At 55.9% G+C, this 25,331-nt stretch overlaps 3 protein-coding genes across 3 annotated transcripts in view; 1 reads left to right on the forward strand and 2 right to left on the reverse strand.

Annotated features, from left to right (window-relative positions):
- Positions 1–3,159: 3,159 nt before the first annotated feature.
- Positions 3,160–6,036, reverse strand: LOC138645764 (serine/arginine repetitive matrix protein 1-like). Its single transcript, XM_069735282.1, has 2 exons — positions 5,590–6,036; positions 3,160–4,797 (listed from the first exon to the last, which is right to left on the reverse strand). Exons 1-2 carry the CDS (start codon positions 6,034–6,036, stop codon positions 3,160–3,162), a joined length of 2,085 nt encoding a protein of 694 aa, XP_069591383.1.
- Positions 6,037–15,833: 9,797 nt separating this feature from the next.
- On the reverse strand, positions 15,834–16,665 carry LOC138645765 (basic proline-rich protein-like). Its single transcript, XM_069735284.1, has 2 exons — positions 16,660–16,665; positions 15,834–16,577 (listed from the first exon to the last, which is right to left on the reverse strand). Exons 1-2 carry the CDS (start codon positions 16,663–16,665, stop codon positions 15,834–15,836), a joined length of 750 nt encoding a protein of 249 aa, XP_069591385.1.
- Positions 16,666–16,901: 236 nt separating this feature from the next.
- LMLN (leishmanolysin like peptidase) overlaps positions 16,902–25,331 on the forward strand; it is a 59,991-nt gene continuing 51,561 nt past the window's right edge. Inside the window, exons 1-4 of the mRNA XM_069732572.1 lie at positions 16,902–17,104; positions 21,025–21,122; positions 21,795–21,825; positions 22,882–22,964. Coding sequence (XP_069588673.1) covers positions 16,961–17,104; positions 21,025–21,122; positions 21,795–21,825; positions 22,882–22,964 — 356 coding nt within the window. The 5' untranslated portion in view covers positions 16,902–16,960. The remainder of the gene's footprint in view (positions 17,105–21,024; positions 21,123–21,794; positions 21,826–22,881; positions 22,965–25,331) is intronic.

Genomic DNA, 25,331 nt, shown 5'->3' on the forward strand with positions numbered 1-25,331 from the left:
ATCACTGGTCAATCCGGGGTGTCCGTCCCTTATGAGGTATGGTTCGAGCACTGGGCTCCCAACGGAACTACACCTCTATATGATTCCACCCAAAAATCACCCACCATCGGGGACAATCCTCAGATCCTCTTTGCAGCAACAAACACAGGAAAACCACACCAAACGGTCAGTCTGGACAGTATAACTGCCAACTTACCGTGGTTGTTGTGGGGGATGATCAGTCCCAATTTTCCAGTGCCTGTGTCCGCTCCGAGGGTCCTTTGTCTGGTTGTCCTCCGGGGGGCAGAGGCGTTCCTGGTTGGGGCCCGTTTTCGGGCGCCAAGCTGTTGAGGGAGGATCTAAAGTGATCCTTCACGGTTGACTCAGTGATTTCCAGATTAATCTACAGGGCGTTGCCGGCAACTGAAAATGACCAGACGGAGACTCGTGCCTCTGTGTGGGGGATCGAGCAGATCTCTGTGCCCCCGTTTTATTGTCTGACTTTTCATAGTCATAGAAATTATACTTCAACCAATCAGCATAAAAACATGTTCACAGTTCTTAACCTATAAGAATACAGGAAAAACTTAACCCATGAGGATACAGGAAAAATGGGAACTACAGATATGGTCATGTCTTTTTGGCATAGAAAAACATATTAACAGATGCCTCAGTCTTGTATAGTGATACCCCCACGAGTCTCTTATCTGGCTCACTTGAGTTAGAATACTCAAGGTCTTTATACCAATTATGAACCATAGACTAGCTGAATAACAAAATGTTATCTTCGTGAGAAACAGGACAGAATTATTTCATAGCAGCTGTAACCTTCTACCTAAGTAAATAACAGAATTTATCTTTAACCAACAACAAAATGGAGTCAAAGCACAAAATGGAGAATCTTTCATAATTTGTTCCTTCACAAGTCTACCACCCTACCCATGCTCTCAGTTCTTCTAATGACCTCAGGTTAGCATCCTCAATAATCAGAACCTCCCACTCCTGTCTTCAAGACTTCACACGTGCTGCGCCAATTCTTTGGAATGGACTACCCAGGTTAATATGATTAATCCCCAGTTTTAAGCCTGCCCTAAAAACTAATTTGTTCAGACTGGCCTTCCACCTTAACGCATTAACTTGACTATCCCCATGTGGCCCATTCAAAAAATTTAAACCATAATTGGGTTCCTCACATCATGTTCTCATACACTTTATGCAGTTAAAAGCCTCTGTGTCTGTACTGCTACATACTTTGGCTGATAACCGGTTCATCCAGCTTTACATGAACTCCCGATCCTTACACTATGGCTGGTCCGAAAACAATTGTTACCATCCACCTCTTGCGTCTCCCCTTTTCCTCATAGTTTGTAAGCTTGTGAGCAGGGCTCTCACTCCTCTTGGTATCTATTTTGAACTGTGATTTTTGTTATGCTGTAATGTCTATTGTCTGTACAAGTCCCCTCTATAATTTGTAAAGCGCTGCAGAATATATTGGCACTATATAAATATTATTAATCTAAAAAGGCATTTACAATGCTGCCACCCAAAAGTTTACAAAGCTGTGATTAACAAAGATCACAGCAGCACCAAGAAACCAGAAGCCAGCACCTCCCACCAGGCAAAGGAGGAGGAAAGAGCATCTCAAACGTCAGTTACAAGATATTTTGTAAGTGACAGTTACTGTAACAATGACAGCAGATGTGTTTAAAAGACAGCTCATCGAGCTTGTTGTGAAGGACAGTGTATCATTATCATTATTTGCACGACCAGCTTTTATAGCTCTTAATGAAGAAATGGCTCACAAACTTGGTGTTTCTCTGGAAAGAGAAAATATTAGAAAATTAGTGATTAAAGAAGCACTTAACCAAAAGTAAGATCTTAAAAGACTCTCAAGAGACGCTTTGTGTTTCTTAAAATGGATGCCTGTACACGTCAGAGTCAACTATTTTGCTAGCAACGTTCAATAGGTTTGAGACAACAAAAAATTGTTACTAAGACGCTGGCAGTAAAATATACTAAAGGTCTTCACAGCAGCCAGTTTCTCCAGACCTTAGTGGAAAAAGTTCTGCATGATTATGATCTAAAAAGAACAGATCGTTGCTATTGTAACTGATAATGCTGCAAACATAAGAACAATTAAACTGCTGAATGAGAATAGTGAAGGTGAACAGCAGCTAGAAGAACATTTCACATTCAGTATGTTGGAGATGGAAGGCCACAGTCCTGTTTCCATAACAGGGGAACAAACAGATATTACTACAGAAGAACAGCAAAATGATTCTTTACAATTAGATGATCTTGTTGAAGCTGCTTCACACCTCTTTCCTATTCATCACATGCGCTGTGTTGTGCCCACGCTGCAGCTGGCAATAAGAGATATTCTGCAAGAGGGACATGCTGGAACTCTGATTAGCAAAGTGAGGAAATTGGCTATTGCTGCCAGAACCCCTAAAATTGATTCCATCTTGAAGAGACATGCTGGAAAAGGGGCAATTGTGGATCAAGCCACTCGGTGGGGCAGCACCTAGTTAATAATTGAGCGATTGCTTGAGCTGAAACCCTTCCTTGTAGATATGGCCGACACTCAGGTAACACTACATGAAGGTCAATGGACACAGGTGGCTGAATTGAAGGAATTGCTTTATCACCCATTTACAATGACTAAAAAGTAACTTGTTTTTCCTGTCCCAAAGAGGTTTAATCGCAGATGGCATTGCTGCTTCAATGAAACGGAGACACTGCTATTAGAAAATAAAATCTTGCCTTGCGCAGGCGTGTACTACGGAGGACATAGAATGAACTTCAATCCAATATTGTGACCAGCATGCAGCCAGCGGGTAAGGAAAGGGTGAATCAAACACCCTAAAACTCCGCCCATATGACCGAAAACCGGTCCCGCCAAATTCAGGTGATAGGTTCCCTTTAAAATAATTAGGTCAGGTTTTTTGCCTCTGTTTCTGTGTTCTTCATAAATAAAGAATTTACAAAAAAAAATAATTAGGTCAGATGTGAGGTCATCTATGGAGGAGGATCTGATGGAGGCGATACTATTTCTCAGAACAAATTAATAGACTGCACAAATGCTATTCCGTATGGTCACAGATTCTTTACTCCGTGGTGTCACTAATTCATCACGTGTCCGCTCTCACACGTGACTAGAGTCATTACAGACAGTGGGATCTATTTCACGTGTTTATTTCTGTTAATGTTAATGGCTCCGTGGTTCGCCGCCCTCCTGGTGGCTCCAGAGTCGGGTTTTGCAGCTCTCCTGGTGACTCCGGAGCTGGGTTTCGCCACTCTTCTGGTGGCTCCAGAGTCGGCCACTCTTGTGGCTCTGGGGTCGGGTTTCACTGCTCTCCTGGTGGCTCCAGAGTCAGCCGCTCTGGTGCCTCCGGAGTCTGGTTTCGCTGCTCTCCTCGTGGCTCCGTGGGTTGGGTTTTGCCGCTCTTCTGGTGGCTCGAGTTGGCAGCTCTTGTGGCTCTGGGGTTGTGTTTCGCCGCTCTCCAGATGGCTCCGGGGTCGGGATTCCCAGCTGTCCTGGTGGCTCCAGAGTTGGCAGCTTTTGTGACTGAGGTCGGGTTTCGCAGCTCTCCTGGTGGCTCGAGTTGGCAGCTCTTGTGGCTCTGGGGTTGTGTTTCGCCGCTCTCCTGGTGGCTCCGGGGTCGGGTTTCGCCGCTCTCCAGGTGGCTCCGGGAGTTGGGCTTTGCTGCTCTCCTGGTGGCTCCGGGGGTCGGGTTTTGCTGCCCTCCTGGTGGCTCCGGGGGTTGGGTTTCGTCGCTCTCCAGATGGCTCCGGGGTCGGGATTCCCAGCTGTCCTGGTGGCTCCAGAGTTGGCCGCTTTTGTGACTCTGAGGTCGGGTTTCGCAGCTCTCCTGGTGGCTCGAGTTGGCAGCTCTTGTGGCTCTGGGGTTGTGTTTTGCCGCTCTCCTGGTGGCTCCGGGGTCGGGTTTCGCCGCTCTCCTGGTGGCTCCGGGGGTTGGGTTTTGCTGCTCTCCTGGTGGCTCCAGGGGTCGGGTTTTGCTGCTCTCCTGGTGGCTCCGGGGGTCGGGTTTTGCTGCTCTCCTGGTGGCTCCGGGGGTCGAGTTTTGCTGCTCTCCTGGTGGCTCCGGGGGTCGAGTTTTGCTGCTCTCCTGGTGGCTCCGGGGGTCGGGTTTCGTCGCTCTCCAGATGGCTCCGGGGTCGGGATTCCCAGCTGTCCTGGTGGCTCGAGTTGGCCGCTTTTGTGACTCTGAGGTCGGGTTTTGCAGCTCTCCTGGTGGCTCCAGGGTCGGGTTTCCCAGCTCTCCTGGCGGCTCGAGTTGGCAGCTTATGGCTCTGGGGTTGCGTTTCGCCGCTCTCCTGGTGGCTCCGGGGTCGAGTTTTGCCGCTCTCCTGGTGGCTCCAGGAATCAGGTTTTGCCACTCTCCTGGTGGCTCCGTGGGTTGGGTTTTGCTGCTCTCCTGGTGGCTCCGGGGGTCGGGTTTTGCCACTCTCCTGGTGGCTCCGGGGGTCGGGATTCCCAGCTGTCCTGGTGGCTCGAGTTGGTCGCTCTTGTGGCTCCGGGGTAGGGTTCCTCAACTCTCCTGGTGGCTCTGGGATCGGGTTTCGACGCTCTCCTGGTGGCTCCAGAGTCGGGTTTCTCAGCTCTCCTGGTGGCTCTAGGGTCAGGTTTTGCCGCTCTCCCGGTGGCTCCAGAGTTGGCCACTCTTGTGGCTCTGGGGTCGGGTTCCGCTGCTCTCTTGGTGGCTCCGTGGGTCGGGTTTTGCCGCTCTCCTGGTGGCTCTGGGGCTGGGTTTCACTGCTCTCCTGTGGCTCCGTGGGTTGGGTTTTGTTGCTCGCCTGGTGGCTCCGGGGTCAGGTTTCATTGCTCGCCTGGTGGCTCCGGGGTCAGGTTTCGTTGCTCGCCTGGTGGCTCTGGGGTCGGGTTTCGCCGCTCTCCTGGTGGCTCCGGGGATCGTGTTTTGCCACTCTCCTGGTGGCTCCGGAGGTCGGGTTTTGCTGCTCTCCTGGTGGCTCCGGGGTCAGGTTTCTCAGCTCTCCTGGTGGCTCTGGGATTGGGTTTTGCCACTCTCCTGGTGGCTCAGGGGTCGGGTTTTGCCGATCTCCTGGAGGCTCTGGGGCTAGGTTTCGTTGCTCTCCTGGTTGCTCCGGGGTCAGGTTCCCAGCTGTCCCGGTAGCTCCAGAGTTGGTCGCTCTTGTGGTTCCGGGGTCGGGTTTCTCAGCTCTCCTGGTGGCTCCGGGGTCAGGTTTCTCAGCTCTCCTGGTGGCTCTGGGGTCAGGTTTCTCAGCTCTCCTGGTGGCTCTGGGATTGGGTTTTGCCACTCTCCTGGTGGCTCAGGGGTCGGGTTTTGCCGCTCTCCTGGTGGCTCTGGGGCTAAGTTTCGTTGCTCTCCTGGTTGCTCCGGGGTCGGGATTCCCAGCTGTCCCGGTAGCTCCAGAGTTGGTCGCTCTTGTGGTTCCGGGGTCGGGTTTTCAGCTCTCCTGGTGGCTCTGGGATCGGGTTTCCCCGCTCTTCTGGTGGCTCCGGGGTCGGGTTTCGCCGCTCTCCTAGTGGCTCCAGAGTTGTCCGCTCTTGTGGCTCCGGGGCCGGGTTTTGCCGCTCTCCTGGTGGCTCCGTGGGTCGGGTTTTGCCGCTCTCCTAGTGGCTCCAGAGTTGTCCGCTCTTGTGGCTCCAGGGTCGGGTTTTGCCGCTCTCCTGGTGGCTCCAGGGCCGAGTTTCGTTGCTCTCCTGGTGGCTCCGGGGCCGAGTTTCGTTGCTCTCCTGGTGGCTCCGGAGCCGAGTTTCGTTGCTCTCTCCTGGTGGCTCCAAGGCTGGGTTTTGCCGCTCTCCTGGTGGCTCCGGGTTTCACTGCTCTCCTGGTGGCTCCAGGGCTGGGTTTCACTGCTCTCCTGGTGGCTCCGGGGCTGGGTTTCGTTGCTCTCCTGGTAACTCCGGGGTCGGGTTTCGTTGCTCTCCTGGTGGCTCCGGGGCCGGGTTTTGCCGCTCTCCTGGTGGCTCTTGGGTGGAGTTTCACTTCTCTCCTGGTGGCTCCAGAGCCGTTTTGTTGCTCTCCGGGTGGCTCCGGGGCTGAGTTTCATCGCTCTCCTGGTGGCTCCGGGGCCGAGTTTCAAGGCTCTCTCCTCGTGGCTTCGAGGTCGGGTTTTGCCGCTCTCCTGGTGGCTCCAGGGCTGGGTTTCGTTGCTCTCCTGGTGGCTCTGGGGTCAGGTTTCGTTGCTCTCCTGGTGGCTCCGGGGTCGGGTTTGCCGCTCTCCTGGTGGCTCCAGGGCCGGGTTTCACTGCTCTCCTGGTGGCTCCAGGGTCGGGTTTCACTGCTCTCCTGGTGGCTCCAGGGCCAGGTTTCGTTGATCTCCTGGTGGCTCCGGGTTTCGTTGCTCTCCTGGTGGCTCTGGAGTTGGGTTTCGTCGCTCTCCTGGTGGCTCCGGAGCCGGGTTTTGTCGCTCTCCTGGTGGCCCCGGGTTTTACTGCTCTCCTGGTGGCTCCGGGGCCGGGTCTCGTTGCTCTCCTGGTGGCTCTTTGGCCGGGTCTCGTTGCTCTCCTGGTGGCTCTGGGGCCGGGTTTTGTTGCTCTCCTGGTGTCTTTGGGGGTCGGGTTTCGTTGCTCTCCTGGTGGCTCTGGGGTCGGGTTTTGTTGCTGTCCTGGTGGCTCTGGGGTTGGGTTTTGTTGCTCTCCTGGTGGGTCTGGGGTTGGGTTTTGTTGCTCTCCTGGTGGCTCTGGGGTTGTTTCGTTGCTCTCCTGGTGGCTCCGGCGTCGGGTTTTGCCGCTCTCCTGGTGGCTCCGGCGTCGGGTTTTGCCGCTCTCCTGGTGGCTCCGGGGTCGGGTTTTGCCACTCTCCTGGTGGCTCTGGGGTCGGTGTTATGATCTGGTGGTTTAGGAACAACATGAGACAAGCTCTGAAGGAGGTGGTATCTGTACTGACCGCAAACCCTGAACCTAGCAGCGCAACTAAAAATAGCCGTGGGGGGTACCTGACGCTCCCTAGACCCCTCGGCACAGCCTAAGATCTAACTTCCCCTAAAGATGGAAACAGGAAACCTATCTTGCCTCAGAGAAAATCCCCAAAGGAAAGATAGCCCACCACAAATATTGACGGTGAGAGGAGGGGAAAATCACATACGCAGAAATGAAATCAGATTTTAGCATAGGAGGCCAGTCTAGCTTGATAGATAGGACAGGAAAGGATACTGTGCGGTCAGTATAAAAACTACAAAACAATCCACACAGAGTTTACAAAATCTCCACACCTGACTAAAGGTGTGGAGGGTAAATCTGCTTCCCAGAGCTTCCAGCTAACAGAAAAAATCCATACTGACAAGCTGGACAAATATAGAATGCACAGAACAATAAGTCCAAAACATGTGGACTGAAATGAGCAAAGCCAGAACTTATCTTTGCAGAACTGGTCAGGAAACCAGGAGAATCCAAGCAGAGATGTGAATCCAGCCAGGAAACATTGACAAGAGGCACAGGCTGAAGAAAGAGCCAGACCTAAATAGCGGACGATAAGTGGAGGCAGCTGATGACCACTAACTCCAAGGAGCAGCCATACCACTAGAAACCACAAGAGGGAGCCCAAGAGCAGAACTCACAACAGTACCCCCCTTCCTTGAGGGGTCACCGAACCCTCACCAGAGCCCCCAGGCCGATCAGGACGAGCCAAGTGAAAAGCACGAACCAAATCGGTAGCATGGACATCGGAGGAAACAACCCAAGAATTATCCTCCTGGCCATAACCCTTCCACTTGACAAGATACTGAAGCCTCCGCCTCGAAAAACGAGAATCCAAAATCTTCTCAACCTCATATTCCAACTCTCCCTCAACCAACACCGGGGCAGGAGGGTCAACCGAGGGAACAACGGGCACCACATATCTCCGCAACAAAGATCTATGGAAAACATCATGAATGGCAAAAGAGGCAGGAAGAGCCAAACAAAAAGACACCGGATTAATAATTTCAGAAATTTTATAAGGACCAATAAACCGAGGCTTAAACTTAGGAGAAGAAACCTTCATAGGAACATGACGAGAAGACAACCAAACCAAATCCCCCACACGAAGCCGGGGACCAACACGCCGACGGCGGTTAGCAAAACATTGAGCCCTTTCCTGAGACGTCAAATTGTCCACCACATGAGTCCAAATCTGCTGCAGCCTGTCCACCACAGAATTAACACCAGGACAATCAGAAGGTTCAACCTGCCCAGAAGAAAAACGAGGATGAAAACCAAAATTACAAAAGAAAGGCGAAACCAAAGTAGCCGAACTAGCCCGATTATTAAGGGCAAACTCGGCCAACGGCAAGAAAGACACCCAATCATCCTGATCAGCAGACACAAAGCATCTCAAATAGGTCTCCAAGCTCTGATTAGTTCAGTTTGGCCATTAGTCTGAGGATGAAACGCCGAAGAAAAAGATAAATCAATGTCCATCCTAGCACAAAAGGCCCGCCAAAATCTAGAGACAAACTGAGAACCTCTGTGAGACACAATATTCTCCGGAATGCCATGCAAACGAACCACATGCTGAAAAAACAATGGAACCAGATCTGAGGAGGAAGGCAACTTAGGCAAAGGTACCAGATGGACCATTTTAGAGAACCGGTCACAAACAACCCAGATAACAGACATCTTCTGGGAAACAGGAAGATCCGAAATAAAATCCATGGAAATATGCGTCCAGGGCCTCTCAGGGACCGGCAAAGGCAAAAGCAACCCACTAGCGCGGGAACAGCAAGGCTTGGCCCGGGCGCAAGTCCCACAGGACTGCACAAAAGCACGGACATCGCACGACAAGGAAGGCCACCAAAAGGGCCTAGCAACCAAATCTCTGGTACCAAAAATCCCAGGATGACCAGCCAACACTGAACAATGAACCTCAGAAATTACCTTACTTGTCCATCTATCAGGAACAAACAGCTTCCCCACTGGACAGCGGTCAGGCCTATCAGCCTGAAATTCCTGAAGCACCCGCCGCAAATCAGGGGAGATAGCAGAAAGAATCACCCCCTCCTTAAGAATGCCAACCGGCTCCAGGACTCCAGGAGAATCAGGCGAAAAACTCCTAGAGAGGGCATCAGCCTTAACATTCTTAGATCCCGGAAGATACGAGACCACAAAATCAAAACGGGAGAAAAACAGGGACCATCGAGCCTGTCTAGGATTCAGCCGCTTGGCCGACTCGAGGTAAATCAGATTCTTATGATCGGTCAGGACCACAACACGGTGTTTAGCTCCCTCAAGCCAATGTCGCCACTCCTCAAACGCCCACTTCATAGCCAACAACTCCCGATTGCCGACATCATAATTGGGTTCCGCAGGCGAAAACTTTCTGGAAAAAAAGCACACAGTTTCATCAAAGAACCATCAGACTCACTCTGAGACAAAACGGCCCCTGCCCCAATCTCAGAAGCGTCAACCTCAACCTGAAAAGGAAGAGAAACATTCGGTTGACGCAACACAGGGCAGAAGTAAATCGGCGTTTAAGCTCCTGAAAGGCCTCAACAGCCGCAGAGGACCAATTCGTCAAATCAGCGCCTTTCTTTGTCAAATCAGTAAGAGGCTTAACCACACTGGAAAAGTTGGCAATGAAACGGCGATAGAAGTTAGCAAAGCCCAAAAATTTTTGAAGTCCCTTCACAGATGTTGGTTGGATCCAGTCATGAATAGCTTGGACCTTAACAGGATCCATTTCTATAGACGAGGGAGAAAAAATAATACCCAAAAAAGAGACCTTCTGAACTCTGAATAGGCACTTAGACCCCTTCACAAATAAAGCATTATCACGAAGGATCTGGAACACCATCCTGACCTGCTTCACATGAGACTCCAAATCATTGGAAAAAATCAAAATATCATCCAAGTATACGACCATGAATTTATCAAGATAATTGCGGAAAATATCATGCATGAATGACTGGAACACAGATGGAGCATTAGAGAGCCCAAATGGCATCACAAGGTATTCAAAATGGCCTTCGGGCGTATTAAATGCAGTTTTCCATTCGTCACCGTTTAATACGAACAAGATTATATGCCCATCGGAGGTCAATCTTAGTAAACCAACTAGCCCCCTTAATCTGAGCAAACAAATCAGTAAGCAGAGGCAAGGGGTATTGGAATTTAACCATGATCTTATTAAGAAGACGATAATACAGGGTCTCAAGGAGCCATCCTTCTTAGCAACAAAAAAGAAACCCGCTCCCAATGGTGACGAAGAGGGCCGAATATGCCCTTTCTCCAAAGATTCCTTAACATAGCTCCGCATGGCGGCATGCTCTGGCACAGACAGATTGAAAAGTCGGCCCTTAGGGAACTTACAACCAGGAATCAAGTTAATAGCACAATCACAGTCCTTATGTGGAGGAAGGGAACTGGACTTGGGCTCATCAAATACATCCTGGATATCCGACAAAAACTCAGGGACCTCAGAAGAGGGGGAAGAGGAAATTGACATCAAAGGAACGTCACTATGTACTCCTCGACAACCCCAACTAGTCACCGACATAGTTTTCCAATCCAGCACCGGATTATGTTCCTGTAACCATGGAAATCTGAGCACAACTGTTATGGCTGGCAATCAGGCAACACAGCGTGCAGTAATCAGCGCACATACAGAGATCTGGCAATAACCAAAAACAATAGGACGAGCTCTGAGACGTGGAATCTCTGTAGACTGCAGTACCTGATCTATCCTCACACAACTATAAGCAGCAGTGGATTGCGCCTATCACTACCTATGCAACTCGGCACTGCCTGAGGAGCTGACTAGCCTGAAGATAGAAATACAAGCCTGACTTACCTCAGAGAAGTACCCCAAAGGAATAGGCAGCCCCCCACATATAATGACTGTTAGCAAGATGAAAAGACAAACGTAGGAATGAAATAGATTCAGCAAAGTGAGGCCCGATATTCTAGACAGAGCGAGGATAGCAAAGAGAACTATGCAGTCTACAAAAAACCCTAAAACGAAAACCACGCAAAGGGGCAAAAAGACCCACCGTGCCGAACTAACAGCACGGCGGTGCACCCCTTTGCTTCTCAGAGCTTCCAGCAAAAGTTAATAGCAAGCTGGACAGAAAAAACAGAAAACAAACTAGAAGCACTTATCTAGCAGAGCAGCAGGCCCAAGGAAAGATGCAGTAGCTCAGATCCAACACTGGAACATTGACAAGGAGCAAGGAAGACAGACTCAGGTGGAGCTAAATAGCAAGGCAGCCAACGAGCTCACCAAAACACCTAAGGGAGGAAGCCCAGAGACTGCAATACCACTTGTGACCACAGAAGTGAATTCAGCCACAGAATTCACAACACACAACATCATGCAGGTTATGCAACACCAGAAAACGGCAATCTTCCTGATGTGCAGGAGCCATGTACATAGTCATCTGTGTCCAGTACTGAGGTTTATCCTTGGCCAAGGGTGTAGCATCAATGCCCCTCAAAGGAATAGGGCTCTGCAAAGGCTGCAAGGAAAAACCACAGCGCCTGGCGAATTCTAAGTCCATTAAGTTCAGGGCAGCACCTGAATCCACAAATGTCATGACAGAAAAGGACAACAATGAGCAAATCAGGGTCACAGATAAGAGAAATTTAGGCTGTATAGTACTAATGGTAACAGACCTAGCGACTCTCTTAGTACGCTTAGGGCAATCAGAGATAACATGAGCCGAATCACCACAGTAAAAACACAGCCTATTCTGACGTCTGAATTCCTGCCGTTCTATTCTAGTCAAAATCCTATCACATTGCATAGGTTCAGGACTATGCTCAGAGGATACTGCCATATGGTGCACAGTTTTGCGCTCGCGCAGACGCCGATCAATCTGAATGGCTAGAGACATAGATTCGCTCAAACCGGCAGGCATAGGAAAGCCCACCATAACATCTTTAAGGGTTTCAGAAAGACCTTTTCTGAAAATAGCAGCCAGAGCCTCCTCATTCCATTTAGTGAGCACAGACCATTTTCTAAATTTCTGGCAGTACAACTCTGCCGCTTCCTGACCTTGACACAAGGCCAACAGGGTTTTTTCTGCATGATCCACAGAATTAGGTTCGTCATACAATAATCCGAGCGCTTGAAAAAATGCATCTACATTCAATAATGCCGGATCCCCTGTTTCAAGAGAAAAAGCCCAGTCTTGAGGGTCACCACGCAGCAAGGATATGATTTTCACCTGCTGAATGGGATCACCAGAAGAACGGGGTTTCAAAGCAAAAAAACAATTTGCAGTTATTTTTAAAGTTCAAAAACTTGGATCTGTCCCCAAAAAACAAATCAGGAGTAGGAATTCTGGTCTCTAAAGCCGGAGTCTGGACAACATAGTCCTGGATACTCTGTACTTTTGCAGCAAGTTGATCCACACGAGAAAACAAACCCTGAACATCCATGCCAAAGCATATATCCTGAACCTCCCAGATATCAAGAGGGAAAAAAAAAGACAAACCAAAGCACGGGAAAAAAAATGGTTCAGGACTTTATTTTCCTTCTTTTGAGATACATTTAATTCATTTTTGGCCACTTGTACTGTTATGATCTGGTGGTTTAGGAACAACATGAGACAAGCTCTGAAGGAGGTGGTATCTGTACTGACCGCAAACCCTGAACCTAGCAGCGCAACTAAAAATAGCCGTTGGGGGGTACCTGACGCTCCCTAGACCCCTCGGCACAGCCTAAGATCTAACTTCCCCTAAAGATGGAAACAGGAAACCTATCTTGCCTCAGAGAAAATCCCCAAAGGAAAGATAGCCCCCCACAAATATTGACGGTGAGAGGAGGGGAAAATCACATACGCAGAAATGAAATCAGATTTTAGCATAGGAGGCCAGTCTAGCTTGATAGGACAGGAAAGGATACTGTGCGGTCAGTATAAAAACTACAAAACAATCCACACAGAGTTTACAAAATCTCCACACCTGACTAAAGGTGTGGAGGGTAAATCTGCTTCCCAGAGCTTCCAGCCAACAGAAAAAATCCATACTGACAAGCTGGACAAATATAGAATGCACAGAACAATAAGTCCACAACATGTGGACTGAAATGAGCAAAGCCAGAACTTATCTTTGCAGAACTGGTCAGGAAACCAGGAGAATCCAAGCAGAGATGTGAATCCAGCCAGGAAACATTGACAAGAGGCACAGGCTGAAGAAAGAGCCAGACTTAAATAGCGGACGATAAGTGGAGGCAGCTGATGACCTAACTCCAAGGAGCAGACATACCACTAGAAACCACAAGAGGGAGCCCAAGAGCAGAACTCACAAAAGTGCCACTTACAACCACCGGAGGGAGCCCAAGAGCGGAATTCACAACAGGTCGGGTTTCGTTGCTCTCCTGGTGGCTCCGGGGCCGGATTTCGTTGCTCTCCTGGTGGCTCCGGGGCCAGGTTTTGCCGCTCTCCTGGTGGCTCTGGGGTCGGGTTTCGTTGCTCTCATGGTGGCTCCGGGGTCGGGTTTCGTTGCTCTCATGGTGGCTCTGGGGTCGGGTTTCGTTGCTCTCCTGGTGGCTCTGGGGTCGGATTTTGTTGCTCTCCTGGTGGCTCCGAGGCCAGGTTTTGCAGCTCTCATGGTGGCTCTGGGGTCGGGCTTCGCCGCTCTCATGGTGGCTCCGGGGTCGGGTTTCGTTGCTCTCCTGGTGTCTCCGGGCCCGAGTTTCGTTGCTCTCCTGGTGGCTCCGGGGCCGGGTTTCGTTGCTCTCCTGGTGGCTCCGGGGCCGGGTTTCATTGCTCTCCTAGTGGCTCGGGGCAGGGTTTTGCCGCTCTCCTGGTGGCTCCGGGGCCGGGTTTCGTTGCTCTCCTGGTGGCTCTGGGGTAGGGTTTTGTTGCTCTCCTAGTGGCTCCGGGCCCGGGTTTCGTTGCTCTCCTAGTGGCTCCGGGGCCGGGTTTCGTTGCTCTCCTGGTGGCTCCGGGGTCGGGTTTCGTTGCTCCGGGGCCGGGTTTCGTTGCTCTCTTGGTGGCTCCGGGGCCGGGTTTCGTTGCTCTCCTGGTGGCTCCGGGGTCAGGTTTCGTTTCTCTCCTGGTGGCTCCGGGGCCGGGTTTCATTGCTCTCCTGGTGGCTCCGGGGCCGGGTTCCATTGCTCTCCTGGTGGCTCCGGGGTCGGGTTTCGTTTCTCTCCTGGTGGCTCCGGGGCAGAGTTTCGTTGCTCTCCTGGTGGCTCCGGGGCCGGGTTTCGTTGCTCTCCTGGTGGCTCCGGGGCCGGGTTTCGTTGTTTTCCTGGTGGCTCCGGGGTCAGGTTTCGTTTCTCTCCTGGTGGCTCCGGGGCCGGGTTTCATTGCTCTCCTGGTGGCTCCGGGGCCGGGTTTCATTGCTCTCCTGGTGGCTCCGGGGCCGGGTTTCGTTTCTCTCCTGGTGGCTCCGGGGTCGGGTTTCGTTTCTCTCCTGGTGGCTCCGGGGCAGAGTTTCGTTGCTCTCCTGGTGGCTCCGGGGCCGGGTTTCGTTGTTTTCCTGGTGGCTCCGGGGTCAGGTTTCGTTTCTCTCCTGGTGGCTCCGGGGCCGGGTTTCATTGCTCTCCTGGTGGCTCCGGGGCCGGGTTTCATTGCTCTCCTGGTGGCTCCGGGGCCGGGTTTCGTTTCTCTCCTGGTGGCTCCGGGGTCGGGTTTCGTTTCTCTCCTGGTGGCTCCGGGGCAGAGTTTCGTTGCTCTCCTGGTGGCTCCGGGGCCGGGTTTCATTGCTCTCCTGGTGGCTCCGGGGCCGGGTTTCGTTGCTCTCCTGGTGGCTCCGGGGCCGGGTTTCGTTTCTCTCCTGGTGGCTCCAGGGCCGGGTTTCGTTTCTCTCCTGGTGGCTCCGGGGCCGGGTTCCGTTGCTCTCCTGGTGGCTCCGGGGCCGGGTTTCGTTTCTCTCCTGGTGGCTCCGGGGCCGGGTTTCGTTGCTCTCCTGGTGGCTCCGGGGCCGGGTTCCGTTGCTCTCCTGGTGGCTCCGGGGCCGGGTTTCGTTGCTCTCCTGGTGGCTCCGGGGCCGGGTTTCGTTTCTCTCCTGGTGGCTCCGGGGCCGGGTTTCGTTGCTCTCCTGGTGGCTCCGGGGCCGGGTTTCGTTTCTCTCCTGGTGGCTCCGGGGCCGGGTTCCGTTGCTCTCCTGGTGGCTCCGGGGCCGGGTTTCGTTGCTCTCCTGGTGGCTCCGGGGCCGGGTTCCGTTGCTCTCCTGGTGGTTCCGGGGCCGGGTTTCATTGCTCTCCTGGTGGCTCCGGGGCCGGGTTCCGTTGCTCTCCTGGTGGCTCCGGGGCCGGGTTTCGTTGTTTTCCTGGTGGCTCCGGGGTCGGGTTTCGTTTCTCTCCTGGTGGCTCCGGGGCCGGGTTTCGTTGCTCTCCTGGTGGCTCCGGGGCCGGGTTTCGTTGCTCTCCTGGTGGCTCCGGGGCCGGGTTCCGTTGCTCTCCTGGTGGCTCCGGGGCCGGGTTCCGTTGCTCTCCTGGTGGCTCCGGGGCCGGGTTTCGTTGCTCTCCTGGTGGCTCCGGGGCCGGGTTTCGTTTCTCTCCTGGTGGCTCCGGGGCCGGGTTTCGTTGCTCTCCTGGTGGCTCCGGGGCCGGGTTTCGTTTCTCTCCTGGTGGCTCCGGGGCCGGGTTCCGTTGCTCTCCTGGTGGCTCCGGGGCCGGGTTCCGTTGCTCTCCTGGTGGCTCCGGGGCCGGGTTTCGTTGCTCTCCTGGTGGCTCCGGGGCCGGGTTTCGTTTCTCTCCTGGTGGCTCCGGGGCCGGGTTTCGTTGCTCTCCTGGTGGCTCCGGGGCCGGGTTTCGTTTCTCTCCTGGTGGCTCCGGGGCCGGGTTTCGTTGCTCTCCTGGTGGCTCCGGGGCCGGGTTTCGTTTCTCTCCTGGTGGCTCCGGGGCCGGGTTTCGTTGCTCTCCTGGTGGCTCCGGGGCCGGGTTCCGTTGCTCTCCTGGTGGTTCCGGGGCCGGGTTTCATTGCTCTCCTGGTGGCTCCGGGGTCGGGTTTCGTTGCTCTCCTGGTAGCTCCGGGGCCGGGTTCCGTTGCTCTCCTGGTGGCTCCGGGGCCGGGTTTCGTTGTTTTCCTGGTGGCTCCGGGGCCGGGTTCCGTTGCTCTCCTGGTGGCTCCGGGGCCGGGTTTCGTTGCTCTCCTGGTGGCTCCGGGGCCGGGTTCCGTTGCTCTCCTGGTGGTTCCGATGCCGGGTTCCGTTGCTCTCCTGGTGGTTCCGGGGCCGGGTTTCGTTGTTTTCCTGGTGGCTCCGGGGTCGGGTTTCGTTTCTCTCCTGGTGGCTCCAGGGCCGGGTTTCGTTGTTTTCCTGGTGGCTCCAGGGCCGGGTTTCGTTTCTCTCCTGGTGGCTCCGGGGTCGGGTTTCGTTGCTCTCCTGGTGGCTCCGGGGCCGGGTTTCGTTGCTCTCCTGGTGGCTCCGGGGCCGGGTTCCGTTGCTCTCCTGGTGGCTCCGGGGTCGGGTTTCGTTTCTCTCCTGGTAGCTCCGGGGCCGGGTTCCGTTGCTCTCCTGGTGGCTCCGGGGCCGGGTTTCGTTGCTCTCCTGGTGGCTCCGGGGCCGGGTTCCGTTGCTCTCCTGGTGGCTCCGGGGTCGGGTTTCGTTGCTCTCCTGGTGGCTCCGGGGCCGGGTTTCGTTTCTCTCCTGGTGGCTCCGGGGCCGGGTTCCGTTGCTCTCCTGGTGGCTCCGGGGTCGGGTTTCGTTTCTCTCCTGGTAGCTCCGGGGCCGGGTTCCGTTGCTCTCCTGGTGGTTCCGGGGCCGGGTTCCGTTGCTCTCCTGGTGGCTCAGGATCCGCTCACGTCCATCTGCTGTCGCAGCCTGAGTCCCGGTTTTGCTCACTGCACAGATAAGATTTCCGTCCAGGACTCCACTAGATGGGGCGCAGTGTCCCGTCCTCCCCGCTCTCTGCTCCGGCCGCCATGGGACCTTCCTCCTCACCGCCCGCGTGCCGCACAGGCTGTGCACACCCCGGGGTGACGTCACCACTGACGCCGTCTCCTGTTTTCCCGCCTGTCCTGTCACTATAGAAACCACCCACGTGATGCCGGAAGTGTTCGGTGACGTCACGTCGTCCTGGTAACAGCTGCCGGATGGGGTAACATGGCCGCTAAGGCCGGAGGGGCCCCGAGGAAAGCGACCCGCGGCTCCTGGGCCCCTCTCATCACCCTGACGGCCGCGGTCATCCTGTCCTGCCCCGCACCGGCCTCCAGCATCTGCCGACACCGGATCCCGGCTCCTGAGGAGGTGAGGCCGGCACTGGGGAGGAAGGAGCCCCGAAACTGACTGTGCAGGGCCTTGTACACCCCCAAACACTCCACACCGGCCCTGTACACCCCCCCAAATACTCCACACCGGCCTGAAGACCCCCCAAATACTCCACACCGGCCCTGTACACCCCCAAACACTCCACACCGGCCCTGTACACCCCCCCAAATACTCCACACCGGCCCTGTACACCCCCAAACACTCCACACCGGCCCTGTACACCCCCAAACACTCCACACCGGCCTGAAGACCCCCCAAACACTCCACACCGGCCCTGTACACCCCCAAATACTCCACACCGGCCCTGTACACCCCCCAAATACTCCACACCGGCCCTGTACACCCCCCAAACACTCCACACCGGCCCTGTACACCCCCAAACACTCCACACCGGCCTGAAGACCCCCCAAACACTCCACACCGGCCCTGTACACCCCCAAACACTCCACACCGGCCCTGTACACCCCCCCAAATACTCCACACCGGCCCTGTACACCCCCAAATACTCCACACCGGCCCTGTACACCCCCAAATACTCCACACCGGCCTGAAGACCCCCCAAACACTCCACACCGGCCCTGTACACCCCCAAACACTCCACACCGGCCTGAAGACCCCCCAAACACTCCACACCGGCCCTGTACACCCCCCCAAATACTCCACACCGGCCCTGTACACCCCCAAAACACTCCACACCGGCCTGCAGACCCCCCAAATACTCCACACCGGCCCTGTACCCCCCAAATACTCCACACCGGCCTTGTACACCCCCAAATACTCCACACCGGCCCTGTACACCCCCAAACACTCCACACCGGCCTGAAGACCCCCCAAACACTCCACACCGGCCTGAAGACCCCAAAACACTCCACACCGGCCTGCAGACCCCCCAAATACTCCACACCGGCCCTGTACACCCCCAAATACTCCACACCGGCCTTGTACACCCCCAAATACTCCACACCGGCCTGAAGACCCCAAAACACTCCACACCGGCCTGCAGACCCCCCAAATACTCCACACCGGCCCTGTACACCCCCCAAATACTCTACACCGGCCCTGTACACCCCCAAATACTCCACACCGGCCCTGTACACCCCCAAATACTCCACACCGGCCCTGCACACCCCCCAAATACTCCACACCGGCCCTGTACACCCCGCAAATACTCCACACCGGCCTGAAGACCCCCCAAACACTCCACACCGGCCCTGTACACCCCCCAAATACTCCACACCGGCCCTGTACACCCCCAAATACTCCACACCGGCCCTGTACACCCCCAAATACTCCACACCGGCCCTGTACACCCCCCAAATACTCCACACCGGCCCTGTACACCCCCCAAATACTCCACACCGGCCCTGTACACCCCCCAAATACTCCACACCGGCCCTGTACACCCCCAAATACTCCACACCGGCCTGTACACCCCCCAAATACTCCACACCGGCCCTGTACACCCCCAAATACTCCACACCGGCCCTGTACACCCCCCAAATACTCCACACCGGCCCTGTACACCCCCAAATACTCCACACCGGCCCTGTACACCCCCCAAATACTCCACACCGGCCCTGTACACCCCCAAATACTCCACACCGGCCTTGTACACTCCCAAATACTCCACACCGGCCCTGTACACCCCCAAATACTCCACACCGGCCTGAAGACCCCCCAAATACTCCACACCGGCCCTGCACACCCCCAAATACTCCACACCGGCCCTGTACACCCCCCAAATACTCCACACCGGCCCTGCACACCCCCAAACACTCCACACCGGCCTTGTACACCCCCCAAATACTCCACATCGGCCCTGTACACCCCCCAAATACTCCACACCGGCCCTGCACACCCCCAAACACTCCACATCGGCCCTGTACACCCCCCAAATACTCCACATCGGCCCTGTACACCCCCAAATACTCCACACCGGCCTGAAGACCCCCCAAATACTCCACACCGGCCCTGTACACCCCCAAACACTCCACACCGGCCCTGCACACCCCCAAATACTCCACACCGGCCCTGCACACCCCCAAATACTCCACACCGGCCCTGTACACCCCCAAACACTCCACACCGGCCCTGCACACCCCCAAATACTCCACACCTGCCCTGTACACCCCCAAATACTCCACACCGGCCTGAAGACCCCCCAAATACTCCACACCGGCCCTGTACACCCCCAAACACTCCACACCGGTCCTGTACACCCCCAAACACTCCACACCTGCCCTGTACACCCCCAAATACTCCACACCGGCCCTGTACACCCCCAAACACTCCACACCGGCCCTGCACACCCCCAAATACTCCACACCTGCCCTGTACACCCCCAAATACTCCACACCGGCCCTGCACACCCCCAAATACTCCACACCTGCCCTGTACACCCCCAAATACTCCACACCGGCCTGAAGACCCCCCAAATACTCCACACCGGCCCTGCACACCCCCAAATACTCCACACCGGCCCTGTACACCCCCAAACACTCCACACCGGCCCTGCACACCCCCAAATACTCCACACCTGCCCTGTACACCCCCAAATACTCCACACCGGCCTGAAGACCCCCCAAATACTCCACACCGGCCCTGTACACCCCCAAACACTCCACACCGGTCCTGTACACCCCCAAACACTCCACACCTGCCCTGTACACCCCCAAATACTCCACACCGGCCCTGTACACCCCCAAACACTCCACACCGGCCCTGCACACCCCCAAATACTCCACACCTGCCCTGTACACCCCCAAATACTCCACACCGGCCTGAAGACCCCCCAAATACTCCACACCGGCCCTGTACACCCCCAAACACTCCACACCGGTCCTGTACACCCCCAAACACTCCACACCTGCCCTGTACACCCCCAAATACTCCACACCGGCCTGAAGACCCCCCAAATACTCCACACCGGCCCTGTACACCCCCAAACACTCCACACCGGTCCTGTACACCCCCAAACACTCCACACCGACCTGCAGACCCCCCAAACACTCCACACCGGCCCTGTACACCCCCAAACACTCCACACCGGTCCTGTACACCCCCAAATACTCCACACCTGCCCTGTACACCCCCAAATACTCCACACCGGCCTGAAGACCCCCCAAACACTCCACACCGGCCCTGTACACCCCCAAATACTCCACACCGGCCCTGTACACCCCCAAACACTCCACACCGGCCTGCAGACCCCCCCAAACACTCCACACCGGCCCTGTACACCCCCAAATACTCCACACCGGCCCTGTACACCCCCAAATACTCCACACCGGCCTTGTACACCCCCAAACACTCCACACCGGCCCTGTACACCCCCAAATACTCCACACCGGCCCTGTACACCCCCAAATACTCCACACCGGCCTGCAGACCCCCCCAAACACTCCACACCGGCCCTGTACCCCCCAAATACTCCACACCGGCCCTGCACACCCCCAAACACTCCACACCGGCCCTGTACACCCCCAAATACTCCACACCGGCCCTGCACACCCCCAAATACTCCACACCGGCCCTGTACACCCCCCAAACACTCCACACCGGCCTGCAGACCCCCAAACACTCCACCCCGGCCTGCAGACCCCCAAACACTCCACCCCGGCCTGCAGACCCCCCAAACACTCCACCCCGGCCTGCAGACCCCCAAACACTCCACACCGGCCTGCAGACCCCCAAACACTCCACACCGGCCCTGTACACCCCCAAACACTCCACACCGGCCCTGTACACCCCCAAACACTCCACACCGGCCCTGCAGACCCCCAAACACTCCACACCGGCCTGCAGACCCCCAAACACTGTCAGTCATGGGTAGCCGCCCGGCCCCAGCAGTGAGTGTCGTGGAGTCTCTGGGTTTGATACCGTTGTTTCTGGGTCTCCAGGTCGTGTACAAGGTTTATCAGAAGACGAATCACGTGTTCAGGAGACAAGCGGACGAGCGGCTGCGGATGAAGATCGTGTACGACGGCAGCATAGACGAGTGAGTGTGGGCCGGAGGTGACGGGTCGGGGTCAGCCACCATATTCCCACCCTGACGCATCCTCTCAGCGCGCCGTACTCGTCACTCACCAGTGATATCAGCTGGCGCTCGGGGATTCCAGGATTCCCGGCACAAAGATGTCCGCTGACCTGCAGCGTCACCATAAGGCCGGGGTCACACTTGCGAGAAACCCGGCAGTCAGTGCCCGGCAGTCAGTGCCCGGCAGTCAGTACCCGGCGGTTCAGAGCGGTGCGTTCAGCTGCATAGAAATCCGTGCCGGGTATTGAGGCGAGAGACTCGCACTGTTCTCACAACTGTGACCCCGACCTGACGCTCCCGCTCAGCCCCCCAAACCAATGTTGCCCCCTATATGTCACACAGCTGCCTTGTGCCATGTGCAGAGCAGTGATGATGAGGGTGATGGGCGTTCATATCTCGTGCGGGTGGTACCTGGATCATGACGACGCGTCTTCATTATTCACACAATCTCCATAGTGGCTGAGATGATGGTTCCAGGTGCTCTGCAGCCCCTCAGCGTGGAGACCCCTGTGCACCATACGTGGCAGATGACCGGGGCACTTGGAATATTTATGTCCTGTGCCGGGGTCTCTCTGGATGATGAGGGTTTTGATCTGCAGATGGCGCTGATGGCATTTCTCTTTCTGTTTGTAGCCTGGTTCCAGCGAGGAGACGGCTCGTCAAAGTGAGTACCGTTGTTTCCCATCATACCCGGGGAGGAGATGGGATGGGGGCACGTTAACCGCTATGCTGGCCGGGAGGGGGCGCCTTACCCGCTGTGCTGACCGGGAGGGGGCGCCTTACCCGCTGTGCTGGCCGGGAGGGGGCGCCATACCCGCTGTGCTGGCCGGGAGGGGGCGCCTTACCCGCTGTGCTGGCCGGGAGGGGACGCCTTACCCGCTGTGCTGGCCGGGAGGGGGCGCCTTACCCGCTGTGCTGGCCGGGAGGGGGCGCCTTACCCGCTGTGCTGGCCGGGAGGGGGCGCCTTACCCGCTGTGCTGGCCGGGAGGGGGCGCCTTACCCGCTGTGCTGGGTAGGAGGGGGCGCCTTACCCGCTGTGCTGGGTAGGAGGGGGCGCCTTACCCGCTGTGCTGGGTAGGAGGGGGCGCCTTACCCGCTGTGCTGGCCGGGAGGGGACGCCTTACCCGCTGTGCTGGCCGGGAGGGGGCGCCTTACCCGCTGTGCTGGCCGAGAGGGGGCGCCTTACCCGCTGTGCTGGCCGGGAGGGGGCGCCTTACCCGCTGTGCTGGCCGGGAGGGGGCGCCTTACCCGCTGTGCTGGCCGGGAGGGGGCGCCTTACCCGCTGTGCTGGCCGGGAGGGGGCGCCTTACCCACTGTGCTGGCCGGGAGGGGGCGCCTTACCCGCTGTGCTGGCCGGGAGGGGGCGCCTTACCCGCTGTGCTGGCCGGGAGGGGGCGCCTTACCCGCTGTGCTGGCCGGGAGGGGGCGCCTTACCCGCTGTGCTGGCCGAGGAGATGAGGGGCGATGCTATACCCACTATACTGAAGGCTGCGGCTGGCGTTAGATCGTTAGATTGATGTTGACAAATAACATCTAAAAAGCCTAATGTCTTGTGTCTCTTTTGGAAGTGGTGTGTAGTTGGGAGCCGGGCCCCTCTGCCCATTATATTGTGTCTCCTGGGAGGTAAAGGTCTGTCCTCTGTATATTCCGGGGAGGGTGAGGATACAGCTGGGAGAATCCTGGATTGTGCAGCATGTGACAGTCTCTGTCGTCTCCACAGAACAAGCTCTTCCCACAAGCCATCTCCTATCTACAGAAGACGTTCCAGGTGCGGAGACCCAGCAGCTCCATATTACTGAGCCGGTATGTGTGTGTATGTATATAAAGCGGAGTGTGTGTATGTATCAAGCCACACCCACTCCATACAGCCACACCCACTCCACACACACAGCCACGTTGTTAGCGCACACGGTTGAAGACACATTCATCTCGAAAGCCACCCTGCAAAACTCACCGGCTGCGACGTCTCAGCCACTGCGAAGTACACTCAGGGCCGCCAGAGTATCAGTGCGCGGCAGACACAGGCCTCATCTAGGTCCGTCGTGTCTAAAATGGAGCTGTTCCTGTGAGGCATGAGGGAAAGGGAGGAGCCTCATGGATTACACCGCTGTGCGATGTGAAAATGAGAGGCAATCTGTGGTGACCTACAGAGGACGCTGTGCACAGGAGATGTCCCCGCAGTCTGTGGTGACCTGAAGAGGGCGCTGTGCACAGGAGATGTCCCCGCAGTCTGTGGTGACCTGAAGAGGGCGCTGTACACAGGAGATGACCCCGCAATCTGTGGTGACCTGAAGAGGACGCTGTACACAGGAGATGTCCCCGCAATCTGTGGTGACCTGAAGAGGACGCTGTACACAGGAGATGTCCCCGCAATCTGTGGTGACCTGAAGAGGACGCTGTACACAGGAGATGTCCCCGCAATCTGTGGTGACCTGAAGAGGACGCTGTACACAGGAGATGTCCCCGCAATCTGTGGTGACCTGAAGAGGACGCTGTACACAAGAGATGTCCCCGCAATCTGTGGTGACCTGAAGAGGACGCTGTACACAGGAGATGTCCCCGCAATCTGTGGTGACCTGAAGAGGACGCCGTACACAGGAGATGTCCCCGCAATCTGTGGTGACCTGAAGAGGGCGCTGTACACAGGAGATGTCCCCGCAATCTGTGGTGACCTGAAGAGGACGCTGTACACAGGAGATGTCCCCGCAATCTGTGGTGACCTGAAGAGGACGCTGTACACAGGAGATGTCCCCGCAATCTGTGGTGACCTGAAGAGGACGCTGTACACAGGAGATGTCCCCGCAATCTGTGGTGATCTGAAGAGGGCGCTGTACACAGGAGATGTCCCCGCAATCTGTGGTGTCTGAAGAGGACGCCGTACACAGGAGATGTCCCCGCAATCTGTGGTGACCTGAAGAGGACGCCGTACACAGGAGATGTCCCCGCAATCTGTGGTGACCTGAAGAGGACGCTGTACACAAGAGATGTCCCCGCAATCTGTGGTGACCTGAATAGGACGCTGTACACAGGAGATGTCCCCGCAATCTGTGGTGACCTGAAGAGGACGCTGTACACAGGAGATGTCCCCGCAATCTGTGGTGACCTGAAGAGGACGCTGTACACAGGAGATGTCCCCGCAATCTGTGGTGACCTGAAGAGGACGCTGTACACAGGAGATGTCCCCGCAATCTGTGGTGTCTGAAGAGGACGCCGTACACAGGAGATGTCCCCGCAATCTGTGGTGACCTGAAGAGGGCGCTGTACACAGGAGATGTCCCCGCAATCTGTGGTGTCCTGAAGAGGACGCTGTACACAGGAGATGTCCCCGCAATCTGTGGTGACCTGAAGAGGGCGCTGTACACAGGAGATGTCCCCGCAATCTGTGGTGACCTGAAGAGGACGCTGTACACAGGAGATGTCCCCGCAATCTGTGGTGTCCTGAAGAGGACGCTGTACACAGGAGATGTCCCCGCAATCTGTGGTGACCTGAAGAGGACGCTGTACACAGGAGATGTCCCCGCAATCTGTGGTGACCTGAAGAGGGCGCTGTACACAGGAGATGTCCCCGCAATGTGGTGACCTGAAGAGGACGCTGTACACAGGAGATCTCCCCGCAATCTGTGGTGACCTGAAGAGGACGCTGTACAGAGGAGAGGCCCCGCAATCTGTGGTGACCTGAAGAGGACGCTGTACACAGGAGATGCCCCCGCAATCTGTGGTGACCTGAAGAGGACGCTGTACACAGGAGATGTCCCGCAATCTGTGGTGACCTGAAGAGGACGCTGTACAGAGGAGAGGCCCCGCAATCTGTGGTGACCTGAAGAGGACGCTGTACACAGGAGATGCCCCCGCAATCTGTGGTGACCTGAAGAGGACGCTGTACACAGGAGATGTCCCGCAATCTGTGGTGACCTGAAGAGGGCGCTGTACACAGGAGATGCCCCCGCAATCTGTGGTGACCTGAAGAGGACGCTGACACAGGAGATGTCCCCGCAATCTGTGGTGTCCTGAAGAGGACGCTGTACACAGGAGATGTCCCCGCAATCTGTGGTGACCTGAAGAGGGCGCTGTACACAGGAGATGTCCCGCAATCTGTGGTGACCTGAAGAGGACGCTGTACACAGGAGATGTCCTCGCAATCTGTGGTGTCCTGAAGAGGGCGCTGTACAC

The sequence above is a fragment of the Ranitomeya imitator genome, chromosome 7, assembly GCF_032444005.1.
Source record: "Ranitomeya imitator isolate aRanImi1 chromosome 7, aRanImi1.pri, whole genome shotgun sequence".
Classification (NCBI taxonomy): domain Eukaryota; kingdom Metazoa; phylum Chordata; class Amphibia; order Anura; family Dendrobatidae; genus Ranitomeya; species Ranitomeya imitator.

Excerpts from the sequence above, each read along its gene's own strand:
- LOC138645764 (XM_069735282.1), bottom strand. The coding sequence starts at position 6,036 with ATGAAACTCAGCCCCGGAGCCACCCGGAGAGCAACAAAACGGCTCTGG. Across the intron at positions 4,798-5,589 it reads CTGGAGCCACTAGGAGAGCG|GCGAGCAACAAAACCCAACC; the intron begins GCAAAACCCGAC and ends CGGAGCCACCAG.